Here is a 13,739-nt window from a genome sequence, read left to right on the forward strand (position 1 = left end):
AGAAGCTGGTGTCCTTTCAAAAGGGCAGTGAATAGAGGAGGAGACAGGTTCTTAGCTTGCAGCGGGCACCAGCAGTCTCTTCAAAAGCACTCAGTAACTCAGTGAAAAACCAGCACGCATCTACGAGCATGGCCCAAACCTACACCACTGTCAATACCAAATGCTGATGAGGATGTGAAACCACAGGACATTCCTTCATCGCTGGTGGGAGGATAAAATGGCATAGCCCCTTGGGAAGACAGTCTGGAGGCTCCCTGCAAAACTTAACATATTCTTACCCCACAGCCCAGCAACTGCATTTCTGGGTCTTTACTCAGTGGGGTTGAAAACTTGTGTCCAGGCAAACACCACCTGTACGGGGGTGTTCATAGCAGTTTTCTTTGTAATTGCCAAAACCGGAAGCAACAGAGGTGTCCTTCAGTGGGTGAATGGGTAGAGAAACTGTGGCACATACAGACCGTGGAATATTATTCGGTGTTAAAAAGAAATGACCTATTAGGAAGACATCCAGATGGCCAACCGACACATGAAAAAATGCTCCACATCACTCATCATCAGGGAAATACAAATCAAAAGCACCGTAAGAGACCACCTCGCACCTCTCAGAATGGCTAACATTAACAACTCAGGCAACAACAGATGTTGTTGAGGATGCGGAGAAAGAGGATCTCTTTTGCATTGTTGGTGGGAATGCAAACTGGTGCAGCCACTCCGGAAAACAGTATGGAGGTTCCTCAAAAAACTAGAAACAGAACTACCCTACGACCCAGCAATTGCACTACTAGGCATTTATCCACGGGATACAGGTGTGCTGTTTCGAGGGGACACAGGCACCCCCATGGTTATAGCAGCACTAGCAACAATAGCCAAAGTATGGAAAGAGCCCAAATGTCCATCGATGGATGAATGGATAAAGAAGATGTGGTATATATATACAATGGAGTATTACTCGGCAATCAAAAATAATGAAATCTTGCCATTTGCAACTACGTGGATGGAACTGGAGGGTATTATGCTAAGTGAAATTAGTCAAAGAAAGACAAAAGTCATAGGACTTCACTCATATGAGGACTTTAAGAGACAAAACAGATGAACACAAGGGAAGGGAAACAAAAATAATATAAAAACAGGGAGAGGGACAAAACAGACGAGACTCATAAATATGGAGAACAAACTGAGGGTTGCTGGAGAGGTTGTGGGAGGGGGGATGGGCTAAATGGGTAATGGATCATTAAGGAATCTCCTCCTGAAATCAGTGTTGCACTAGATGCTACCTAATTTGGATGTAAATTTTTAAAAATAAAATTAAAAAAAAAAAAAGAAATGACCTACCAAGCCATGAAAAGACATAGAAGAAATTTAAGTGCATATTACTAAGCAAAAGACACCAGTCTGAAAAGTCTCTATTCTGTGTAAGTCCAACTATATGACATTCTGGGAAAGGCAGAGCTTGGGAGACAGTATTTTAAGATTAGTGGTTGCCAGGAGGTAGGTGGGAGGGATGCCTGAACAGGCAGAGCGCAGAGGATTTGGGGGGCAGCGAAACTACTTTGGATGATACTCTAATGGTGGATACATGTCGTTAAACATTTGTCAAAATCCACAGAGTGTACAATACCAAGAGTGAACCCGAAGGTAAACTCCGAACTCTGAGTGATCATGACGTGTCCGTGTAGATGCACCAGTCGTAACAAATGTGCCTCTCTGACAGTGGATGCTGGGGATGACGGTGGGGGGTGGCAGTGGGGGAGGGTGTGGATGTGGGGGGAGCAGGGTGCATATGGGAAAACCGTTACTGCCTCTCGATTTTGCTGTGAAACTAAAGCTGCTCTAAAAAAATAAAGTCTATCAAAAATATATTCTTGGGGCGCCTGGGGGGCTCGGTCAGTTGAGCGACTGACTCTTGGTTTCGGCTCAGGTCAGGATCTCACAGTTCATGGCATCGAGCCCCGGGTTGGGCTGTGCGCTGACAGTGCTGGGCCTGCTTGGGATCCTCTCCCTCCCTTGCTCTCTGCCCCTCCCCCACTCGCGCTCTCTGCCTCTCTCTCAAAATAAATAAACTTTAAAATGTTATTTATTTATTTATTTGTTTTAAAACCCTACTCAGGAAATAAAGTTGCCGGAAGTAAACACTGGGGGCTACCAACTCCTCACCATTATCTCTGTTTGCATTTTCTGGGCTTCTGACCATCTGTGAGGTCTGGCAACATGATGGAGAGCTCTGGGAACACCCCCCCCCCCCCACTATGAAATCGCAGTATCACTCAGGTCGGCGTTTGAATAGCCATGGAGAACGTAGCACACTTTGGGGGGTTCCATATGGCGATGCCAGCCCCCGCCCCCACACTCTTGTGAAAGCTCACTGGTTACTCCTGCCTCTGGGAGGAGCTGCCCTTTTGAGTCACATTTTCTTCTTTCTTCTTTAACGATAAAGTCTGAAGACCCAGGCTGGGTAAATAGGGTGAAATGGAAGTCATTCGACCCAAACTAGTTCTCTGTTGCTTGACCATAGATTGAATTGAGCCGCTAAGAGCCCAGATGTGTGCTGAGCTGGTCTGGAACATTACAGAGTTTCTCAGCCCCAAAGGCAAGAGGTTTGGAAAAAGGAAAAAGGCAACTTCTTCGGAGTGAAACCGAGGCTGCGTCCCTGCAGGTGCCTCTTTGGTGCAGCGCGGCGGCTTTTGCTTTCAGATAAATTGTCACTGAAGCAAAACCAAGATATGAGAAACGTGAACCCCGTCTCTTTCAACACGACCCATTGTGTTCAAATTCATAAGTACGAAAGTTGAAAGCTCACCTTCCTCCTTAAGAAAATATGAAAGTTGTCGCTCTGAAGGAATTCATTGCGCTCGGCCTTTAAGTTCTATCTGTGTTCAGACCCAACCGGATCTGCAGCCCCCTTCCAAAAGAAGTTCTTTCTTCTGGGGGGGGGTTGGGGGGGGTGAGAATTACCCCACCTGGAATGCAGGCTTGGAAAGGCTCAGGGAGCCTATTCATATGAATGAAGCTGCTTTCGGAGGGCAGATGCGGAAGCTGCCTTCCCTGAGGGCTTCTGCAACCCTCAGAGAGGAAATTGCCCCTGCGCACTGTGGTGGTGGGAACGGTCGTGGCTGCACACCTGCCGTCACCCGCTGACTGCCGCCCTCTCCAAGATGCAGTATCTGGACCCCGAGGAGCTCCCGGGCGAGGAAGAGGATGACATTTTTGGTGAAGGTAAACGTCTTTCTGGCAGGAACCATTCCGGTCTACTTTGCTTCGCTTTGGAACTTTTGCCCAGCTTGGGTACTTTGAAAACATCCTGGTGGTTGTGGATATCATCTGGGCACCAGTGAATACCAGGCAAAGCAGGAGATGAGGGAGTTGAGTGGTTCCTCCAAATATCTTGTTTGGGGAAGTCATGACTAGATAAAGGTTTAGTTTAGGGAGGAAGGTAGTACTAGATTATGTCTCTTGTCCCTCTTCTGTGCTAACACCTTAAGGGACAGCTGTCATGGTGCTTTGCACCCAGGAGAGCTGCTAAGGTAGCAGCTGGACAAGTGGACCAGGGATGGTTGTCCGTGGTACCATATTGCTTTGACCTGCGCTCGCTGCCTCTCCCCCTTCTCCCTTTCCTCTTGGATCATTTTCTCTTCCTCAGACACATTTGGCACCCCAGGTGTCCATGCCCTCTTCCTCTTCTTCCAGGCTGGGATGCTAGCTTCTAATACCCACTGGTACCATATGGGTCTCCCCTCTTACTTCATGGCTCTTCCACGAGCAGACCTGTGCGGTGGGGGTTTGGCTGTAAGGGTTGTGATTTTCATTAGCTAATCTAGTAACCTACAGGTGTCTTGGTCAAATGCTACCAATGATATGGGCCATAGGTGAGAGCTTTTCTAGAATTTGAAATGGTCGAAATAAATGGTAACGTGGACTCAGGGACACTCTGAGTGTTTCAGTGTATCTTTCTGTTATTTTTCTCTGGCCTCAGAAATATTTAAAATCCTGATGGGAATTGCATCATAACTGAAATCGGGTTTAAGAATACCAGCTCAAGCTTCGTTGGTGCTTGCCAAACTCAGTCCGTTGCTTTAGTTTGATGACAGCTATTTAGAGCCACTTGAACTTTGGCCTCAGATATTTACTCCCATCAGGACTTATAAAAAGGCTCACAACTAGCAAAATAAACCTAGACTGGACAATCTGGTCATTTTTCACCCAGCCCCCAAAACGCCCAGGCCACATTTCCTTCCCAGAAAGGGAGGCTTTTGCGGGTAACTGTGGTGCTAATGAGCGCCATCTACAGTCCAGTGCGCCGCACTACAGTTTATGTGTGGCCCCCACCCCCAAGGAGGGCTGAGATATCAGTACAGCAGGGCTCCGTGACTTGTAGGAGCTCTCCCATGAATATGCAGGGATATTAAGGTGAGTACTTCAGCCTCGACAAGCATGGTGAAGAGTCAGGTTGGGAGTCAGACAGGATTCAGATTGAAATTCTCATTTGCCATGAACTACTTTTGTGGTTTACGCAAGTCCTTTAACTTGCTACACCGAACCTCAGTTTCCTCAGTGGTAAAATGGCACAGTACCAGCTACTGGGTTGTAAACCGTCTTCAAAATAGGTTCATAATGTTTGCATTGCACTTCACCCGTGATATGCTTTATACTTTCTGGGCTCAATTTCTCACCTAACTTCATCTCCAAAGATGAGAGAAAGAATGCTTCTAGGTCCAACGTCCGGTGTTATTTTTATTCAGTACTCCAAGCTATGGCTCATGTTGGCCAGTTTATGCGAGCGTTTGTCTGGCGGGTGACTCATTTAAGCAAGTTCTGTTGGGAGTGACAGTCAACAGGGGGCCCAGCTGTTTAGTTAAACCGCCTGGCTTCTGCCACTTGAATCACTCTGTGACTGTGAGCAGGTTACTTCATTGCTCTGTGCCTCAGTTTACTCACTGATAAAATGGAGTACAGGGGCACCTGGGGGGCTCAGTCAATTAAGCGTCCGACTTCAGCTCAGGTCATGATCTCAACGGTTCGTGGGTTTGAGCTCCACGTCAGGCTCTGGGCTGACAGCTCAGAGCCTGGAGCCTGCTTCGGATTCTGTGTCTCCCTCTCTCTCTACCTCTCCCCCGCTCATACTCTGTCTGTCCGTCTCTGTCTCTGTCTCTCTCTCAAAAAATAAACATAAAAAATTTTTTTTAGTGGAGTACAAACCTCACAGCCAGTTACAGGGAAGTGCTTGGAATAGCGTCCACAACATTGTAAGTACTCAGTAAATACTCGTTCCTACTGTGTAGTCACAAAAATGGGTTTATAGAGAGGCTACAAGGTGATGTAGAACAGTTTTTGTACATGTTGGGTCAGCCTAGGACTTATTTATAGAACTCAGCTTATACAAAGTAGGGAGAGAGCCCAGATGTCCATCAACTGATGGACAGATAAAGAAGATGTGATAGCCACCTATAGTGGAATACTACTTGGCCATCAAAAAGGACGAAATCCTGCCATTTGCAACAACGTGGATGGAACTAGAATGTATTACGCGAAGCAAAATACGTCAGTCAGAGGAAGACAAATATATGATTTCACTCACATGTGGAATTTAAGAAACAAAACAGATGAACATAGGGAAAGGGAAGGAAAAGTAAGATAAAAACAGGGAGACAAACCATAAGAGACTCTTACATACAGAGAGCAAACTGAGGGTTTCTGGTGGGAGGTGGGGGGATGGGCTAGAAGGGTGACGGGCATTGAGGAGGGCACTTGTTGGGATGAGCACTGGGTGCTGTATGGAAGTGACGGCTCACTAAATTCTCCTCCTGAAATCAGTATTACACTACGTGTTAACTAACTTGGATTTAAATTTTAAAAAAAGAACTTCAGCCTATAAGCAACTTTTCAGAGGTTATGATATGGTGAAAACACATCAGGCAGGTTGCTAGGAGCTCGCCTGGAGCTCTGCCCCTGCCGTCACAGGCGTGTGGGGTCCTGGACATCATTTCATCTCTTTGAGTCTTACCTTTCATCTAAAACGAGAGGGCCGATGACACATCCTGTAAGATTTCGGTTTTAAAAATTCCAGCATTCTATCGCTCAATCTTCTCTGCACAGCGGCATACATCTACCTAGAAGAATTCATGTTTGCTCTGTTTCACCCAAGCTTTTGGCTCATTTAGCCTGCCTATGAAAGCAGAAAGCTTTCGGTACAATGAGTTTTCTCTAACATAACGGAAGGAAAATGCCCAGGAGCTCGTTACTAAGGCAACCATATTTCCTTGCAATGGACACATGTTTAAAGAACCCTTTCCCCCTAAAGGGACACAAATTTAGAATTTGGGTCCACTTGCTTAAAAGTATATATAAATCCATTTCGATTTATGGACCTGGGCAAAAAAAAAAAAAATGAGTCATGCTCACAATATTTTTTAACTGCCTTTCTGAAATCCTGTTTGCTTCAGCTATTGTTTTCTGTGGTTAAAGAAGATGTTAAGGTTCACAGAAGTGAGAAGCATTGGTGTATAATTCTGTTCTGTTCTAGGGGAGAGTTGCAAATGGTTAGTGAGAGAGAGAAGCAGTAATCTACCTACCCTCCAGAAACCCCAATATTTCTATATTTACTCCTCTCTCTCTCTCTCTCTCTCTCTCTCTCTCTCTCTCTCACACACACACACACACACACACACAATGCCTCAGGTTGGCTTTCCGAATAACCCCAACACCATCCTGCCTTTTAGAAAATGGTTACTACCAGGTAGACTTTGTTCTTTCTTGGGGGGAAATGATTGATTTGATTACCAAAGTATTGAAAAATCAGTCAGTGGAATCAGATGCTCTTTTCCCGTCATTATTTCAAACTTATCAGATTAAAAGGCTTTCATCTGTTTTGTCACTGTGCCTTCTTGACAGGCTGGTGTATGTTAGTAGAACCTAGCTGGATGGATAATAATAGTCATGATAACTCTAACAATTATGGCGGTGGTAATAGTAATAACAGAAAAAAAGAAAAAAGCCTCATGCACAATGGAGGCCCTTGGCCAGCTTTCAGGAACAGAATGGAATTCGCGTGTGGGAGGAAACAGTTCCCCAGGTGGTGGTCAGTGGCTGGTTCAGCAGCCGAAATTATTCCTTGGCCCAAGTTAAAGCTGTAGCTGCCGTTTTCCTCAGAACCACAAGTCACTGCCCTGTTTTCAGCCCTGCTCAATAATCTGCCGTCAAGTGCAATGGATAGAATAATAACACACCACGGGGTCTCAGTTACGCGTGCAAAATATTTCTCAGGCTCCTTTTTCCCAGGACACTCACATGCCTCATAAGATCTTGCTTCTAGAAAGACCGTAGGGAACGGCAAAGCTTTTGCCAGACCGTCGAATGTTCTTCGGAGCTGGTACAAGGCAGCATAGCATGAGAAAATTTCCCATCCTGGATCACTGTGTCTAAGAAAGCTCTCAACCTTCCCAAAGGAGGGGACCCTTCCCAGGTGCGGATGAGCTGACAGGAGAGAGCACTCATTTTTTAAAAATTTCTTCTAGAGAGCATGAGCAGGGGAGGGGCAGGGAGGGGCAGAGAGAGAGGAGGACAGAGGATCCGAAGCAGGCTGTGCATGGTCAGCACAGAGCCCGATGCGGGGCTCGAACTCATGAACCCGGAGATCACGACCTGAGCCAAAGTCAGTCACTCGACTGACTGAGTCACCCAGGCACCCCGAGCTGTCTGTTGCTCTTAAGCAGACCAGCAGATATTTAAGAAGCAATACCACTCACTTTGAACCAAACCTCTCTCATTTCCCCACGCCAAGTCAATTAGCACATTTTCCCTTTCAAAAGGCATTGCAGCTTAGAGAGAGCAAGAAAACTGCAAACGATTTATCGGAGAAAAAGAAAAGAAGAACTATAAGTAGAGTGGAGCGGATGCTGATTCTCTGTCTTCACTGCTTACGAAGCCAAGGTAGATACTTTTTTTTTTTTTTTTTTTTTTATTAAATTTTTTTTTTTTTCAACGTTTATTTATTTTTGGGACAGAGAGAGACAGAGCATGAACGGGGGAGGGACAGAGAGAGGGAGACACAGAATCGGAAACAGGCTCCAGGCTCTGAGCCATCAGCCCAGAGCCTGACGCGGGGCTCGAACTCACGGACCGTGAGATCGTGACCTGGCTGAAGCCGGACGCTTAACCGACTGCGCCACCCAGGCGCCCCAGGTAGATACTTTTTAATAGGTCGACAATAACAGTCTTTTCTAATCTGGCATATTTGGAAGTTGTTTACTGAATCACATGTGCCCTTTCTAAGATTAAGAGAAAGAAGAAAGGAAGAAGAGATTCAGTTCCCAATACGTACAAAAGCAATGAACCCTAAAAGTTCAGTCTGGTGAAGTCATGCCCTCTGTGGAAAAAGTCTTAAGAGATGGAACATAAAAATACGAACATAAAGATAGAACGTAAAGATATGCGTCTCGGCCGGGAGGAGGCGGAGCTTTTTGTCTGCTTATGCCACATTTTACGTTGTATAAATATAATTGCTAATCAGCTATGTTGGACCTTCCTCTGAGAGTCCGTACCTGGGGTCCTCACGTGGGATTAGAAAGCGGCCAGGAAGAGGTTGCCCTAGTTTCCAGAGTCGAAAACAGCCGGTCACTCTTGGCTGTCGTGATTTGCCAAGTCGGCTTGGGTCAGGTCCCCCTCCTCACGGTCCTGGATAAATGCTTCGCTTGGGAAGTCGTTTTTCCTATGTTGTCACCACCGGCTCCGGAGCCGACACAGACCTCCCCCTGGTAACTCATGCCTCTGTGACCTATGTCTTGGATTATTGCAAAACATTCCCTTCCCATAGATGTCTAGGAAGCTTTCTTTGGTGCCGAATGGATGGTGTCATTTCAGGGACAAACGAAAATAGCACCTCGCACGAAAGCTATGCAGGCTGTTTTAACCACAGGTCCACCCCCCCCCCCACCCTTGATTTATGGTCTCGAGTGACCTCAGAGTGACCTATTTAGATCAGGCCAAAGCCAAAGGGGCCCAATGGCACAAATAAAGCATTTTAAATGCTTATCTAATATCTTTATGAGGCAGCCAGCCAAGTCTTTTTAGGAATGGTATAAGATATGCTCACGTATATCTTTTATAGGACATGAGAGCGAAACGTTATGAGCATACCCGTTGTCTGTGTAGCCAAAAAAAAAAAAAAATGCTTTGAAGCAAAGAAATGTGTAGTTATTATGGCCAAAACAGTGAAATAAATTGGTAGTATTACCCTCCCCCCTTGATAGAAGTCACTTGACTTACTCAAGTCAACATGTTCACTAGAGATGTGGTTTCTCCAGTTAACTATTCCTCACGTGTTTTATTGTGCTCAGTGAGTGTCCGCTCATTCAACTTCTCATTTATTTTTTGGACGGCTACATTTTGCCTATTGATTGTTTGCCAGGCAGCTGTGATGTCGAACAAAGACGTTTATGATTCAGTGGATTTCAGAAGAGGTTTTACAGAAGGAAGAGGTATTCGCTGAGTCAAACTGCAATGACTATCTCAGCTACCAGGACAGAGAAGAGTTAGAGAGGAAGGGGGAGAAAAAATAGTGACCAGTCTCAGCAAGCAAGTAAAATGGAGAAAAGAAAATGAAACCAAACGCGCAGGTGCCGGTGGGATGTTGACCTATTCAGTACGTTCCAGGCCGTACTGGGGGCTGGTTTCTGGGGAGGCTGAAACGTGAGTGTACCTGGCTGCGTGTGAGGGTGATGATTCGACAGCATGTGTCCAACCTGGAGTGAAGGAGGCATCTGATGAGAATCTGAAGTGTTCGCTCCTTGTTGGCAGATACACCAGGTTATTTAAGCTGAAAAAACCCCTTTGTGCTGTGTAGACAGAACGTATCTCATCAAGCATCTAGAACTTCCCTTCCAGGAAAAAGAACAATCTACTTGATCAAGTTTAGATATTTTTAAGAGAAAGATTTTGACCCATGCCGGGACAGCAAAGGGCGGGAATAAAGGCCAGTTTTACTATGGAGGGCAAATTAATAACTTATATCAGTATCTCTCACACGTGGACTTTCCACATCTTACACTTTTTCGTGCTTTACCTCGCTGAGCAAATGCTTCAGGCAGAAGACACTTAAAGGTCAATGATGGATTCAAAGTAAGAATCGCGGGCCTTGAAATATAAAAGTGAGAAAAATGTAAACTTTCGGAGGCATGAGATGTCTGTTTTCCCAATTGTGGAAGGAAAAAAAAAAAAAAGAACCCTGTCAACTTTGTAAAGATTTTCAGTAATAGATAACCTAGCAGACAGAGAAGTCATCTTGAGGGTGTTTTATCTTCTGCTGTATTAGGAGTTGTAACCCTAGGAAATGAACATTTCTAAATAGAAGAAAGAACAAGATGCCGTCTTCTCGAAAGCGATGAGATTATGGTGCCATCTTCTCATTGCAGTGTTTTCCTTCTTAGTCTTTGTATCATTGGGGTTAAAAGTTTAAATATGTATACTTTACAACTCAAACAGCAACAGGGGAAAACCAGCTGGGCCCTTCTCCCTCTTGACTTCATTCTAAACCATCCATTCAGTATTAAGATGTAATGAGCTAAGAAGCAGGAAGACAGTAACTTGACTTTTAGATCACAGTTTGAGTCAGCTGGCTGAGCAGTTGAATTTAATTTTTTTTTCTCTATAAATTGGCATTCAGGAAACTCTGAGAAAGAGAAAATATGAAAATATTTTCCGTGGTGGGATTTTTCTTCCTATCTGTAACAGCACAATGAACTGATAGATGGTATTTGAAGAAAAGTATGTCCGAGAATCAAATATGCAGACGTGATTTGTGGAAGGCACTTTTAACCACTTTCAGATAAATTATATGACTGAAATATTAGGAAAAACACACCTTTCTCCTTCAGCTTCTGGTGGATATAGTGAGGGGTACCAGGGGTGTCTTTGGAGTGGGACATGTTCAGCTCCCTTTTAATCTCCATTGGTATCCCTAAAAACTGAAACTTAAGTTCAAATTCTAAGTCTTAATAAAAAGCACGATGAAAAACCTTTTTCAGAAAACATGGCTATTTTGAAGGATCTAAACTCCGTGTGTAAAACTGTATGCTCGCCCTGCAAACAGCTTCTAGCAGAGGGCCAAACCCCTTTTCTGGCCATATTGCTATATTAAGTACTTTGCGTAGAATTTGAAGCCACCATCATTTTTAAATCTTTGATTGTTACTATTCAGACTTCAAAACTGAGGGCAGGTAGCATAGTAGAAAGAGCAAAATTTTTGGACTCAAGAGATCTATTTCCATTTACTAGTAGTTTGACTTTAGGAAAGTTACCTAACCATTCGGAAGCTTCGTTTACCTTCTTCCACGTGGGGATGATGATAATAATGGTGATAAGGATGATGTTGGGGTGATGATGGTGATGGTGATAGTGATGGTCATGGTGGTCATGGTGACGGTCATGATGATGATGATGATGGTCATCATGATGGTGATGATGATGGTGGTGGTGATGACCGTGGCAGCCACGGTGGTGGTCTTGGTGATGATGATGCTGGTAATGGTCACCTCCAGGGAAAATTGCTGTGAAGTTAAAGGAGATAATGTATGAGGTAATGGAAACCATTAAGGGCTTACTATGTAAATGTCAGTTATTATCGAACTGAGGCCCCAGCCTCCCAGGTCTGTGCAATTCCCTTCTTCTCCTACTGCCTGTGATCAACAAAGACACAAGCTGATGAGAGCAGAGTTATTTAGACAGTGCATTTCAAATGCTTTCCTGGGAATACAAAGGTGTGTCTGGCTCATGAATTAACAAGCCTGGCTGCTTTCTGATCTCCACCGTGTAACCAAAGCAGAACTCAGAATAACCCCATCATTTGGCACAGAATAAGTATGTGACTTCCTACCCATTTTGTTTATTGTTAGCCAGTCTGGTCTCCCTCTGAAAATTCTTTAAGTATTGAAGAGTAATATACGCTACGGCAGTTTTCTTGTGGAGAGAGTCCCCTTGCCCTGGCCAGGAATTCTGGACATCAGAAATCATGTCTCTACCAGTATTTATAATAATATACAGTCTCTATTTCCCGGATAAATATTTACTTGCAGTAAACATAGCACACTGTCTCCCCCATCTCAGTAATCTTAGAAAGGCTAGGCTCTCTTTATTTGTTAAAACATTTCTAATTTAAGGATAACATCCATTGGAATTTGAATTACATACATGTATTTCATACAATATTTCAGGATAGCAATTAAATGAAGCTTCTACAACATCCCTTCTAGTGGCGTTTTGTTTGGTTCTTATTTCCATTGCTTTTTAAAATAGTTTCTTTCTTTTTTCTTTCTTTTTTTTTTTTGAGAGAGAGAGTGTGTGTGTGTATGTGTGTGTGTGTGTGTGTGTGTGTGTGTATACACCCAAGAAGGGGAGGGACAGAGAGAGAGAATCCTAAGCAGGCTCCATGCTGTCAGCACAGAGCCCGATGTGGGGCTCGAAACTACAAAACCAAGAGATTGTGACCCGAGCCAAAACCAAGCGTCAGACACTTAACTGACTGAGCCACCTAGGCGCCCCTAAAATATTTTCAATGATAAAACCTCCTGGAAGAAACTGTGGTGATCTCTTTGTGTATATTTTTTTTATAAATATCTGAATGTGCACACACATGCACAGGAGAACAAATGTTAGCTCGGTTGCTCAATAATCATTCTACACGGGTTAGAGAACAATTAATATGATCAACCTGCTGTGAACTCATCAACAAATATTGATTGAGCACCACTCACTGAAAGTTATGACCAGTGCACATAACTGATCCTTGAGGGCAGAAACTGTACCCGCTGTGGCAGGGTAGACTAGTGATGGGTCAACTCAAATCCTCCCCACTCCTGGAGAGACAGATGATGGTGGGTCAAGAGCATCGTCATCTGCATGAGAAAAGCAACACATTCTGTTATTTACAACACAGGCTACAGCGAAGAGGAGAGGACAAAGCCCCGTGCATCTTCCTAACACTCATGATACTTCAGAAAGACAGGTGCTTACGCCTTTACAACCTACTAGGCAACGCTGAGAACCGCACGCAGTGAGTCAGTGGCCCTCCACCCCATCTTGACCTACTCAGAAGTCAAGTCAACCAAACTACAGCCTGCAGGCCACTCCCAGCCCGCTGCCTGTTTCTGCACACAGCCTCCAAGAAAAGAATGGTTTTTACAGAAGAACATTTGCAATTGAGTTGATGATGGGGACCACTAAACACTGAACTCCAATTAGGTGAAATGTTATCCCAAAGAAGAAGAATTCCATTCTTCTCCTAAGCAGACCAGTATTGCGAAACAAAAAAAAGTACTCAATTATTACATTTTAAATTTGGTCGATAAAAATATGCGATAATTTTGTTTTCTCTCATTATGTGGAGGTATCTACATAATTTCCTTGTTTTTACCTCTTGACTCACAAAGCCAAAAATATTTGCTGTATGGCTCTTCACAGAAAAAGCCAATGTGACCAAAATTCCAAATCATGTTGCCTCTTGAGGTCATTGATTTCTTAACTGTGTCTCCCACCAGCTCTTCCCCTTTTCACATGTGCCGGGAAGGTCTTAGCATTTTTAAACCCCCATTTAAGAGGAGCTCTATTCCCCTTTTATTGCTTTAAATATTCTTTTTAAGAGAATATATGGCAGCATATGACACTGCTCTGTAACACCAACTGGAAGGATGATGAAAAATCTGTGGTCCAAGGCAAAGTCACCGACAGGGTGCCCTGGTTGGGGAGGCCAGAGA

The 13,739-nt window shown here is 44.3% G+C and overlaps 1 protein-coding gene and 1 long non-coding RNA gene across 4 annotated transcripts in view; both read left to right on the top strand.

The window, feature by feature from the left end:
* The window catches only part of RIPOR2 (RHO family interacting cell polarization regulator 2), a 234,576-nt gene that overhangs the window by 111,725 nt on the left and 109,112 nt on the right, over window positions 1–13,739 (top strand). Inside the window, exon 1 of one of the 3 annotated variants that reach the window (XM_058732827.1) lies at window positions 2,992–3,213. The exons of the other annotated variants lie outside the window; for them this stretch is intronic. Coding sequence (XP_058588810.1) covers window positions 3,153–3,213 — 61 coding nt within the window. The 5' untranslated portion in view covers window positions 2,992–3,152. Of the gene's footprint in view, window positions 1–2,991; window positions 3,214–13,739 lie in introns of those variants that run through there. 3 annotated transcript variants of the gene reach the window in all.
* LOC131513679 (uncharacterized) lies at window positions 3,220–9,179 on the top strand. The gene is made up of 2 exons (XR_009262709.1): window positions 3,220–7,923; window positions 8,176–9,179. It is a non-coding gene; the product is annotated as an uncharacterized LOC131513679 (long non-coding RNA).

This window comes from Neofelis nebulosa, chromosome 6 (assembly GCF_028018385.1).
Source record: "Neofelis nebulosa isolate mNeoNeb1 chromosome 6, mNeoNeb1.pri, whole genome shotgun sequence".
NCBI lineage: Eukaryota > Metazoa > Chordata > Mammalia > Carnivora > Felidae > Neofelis > Neofelis nebulosa.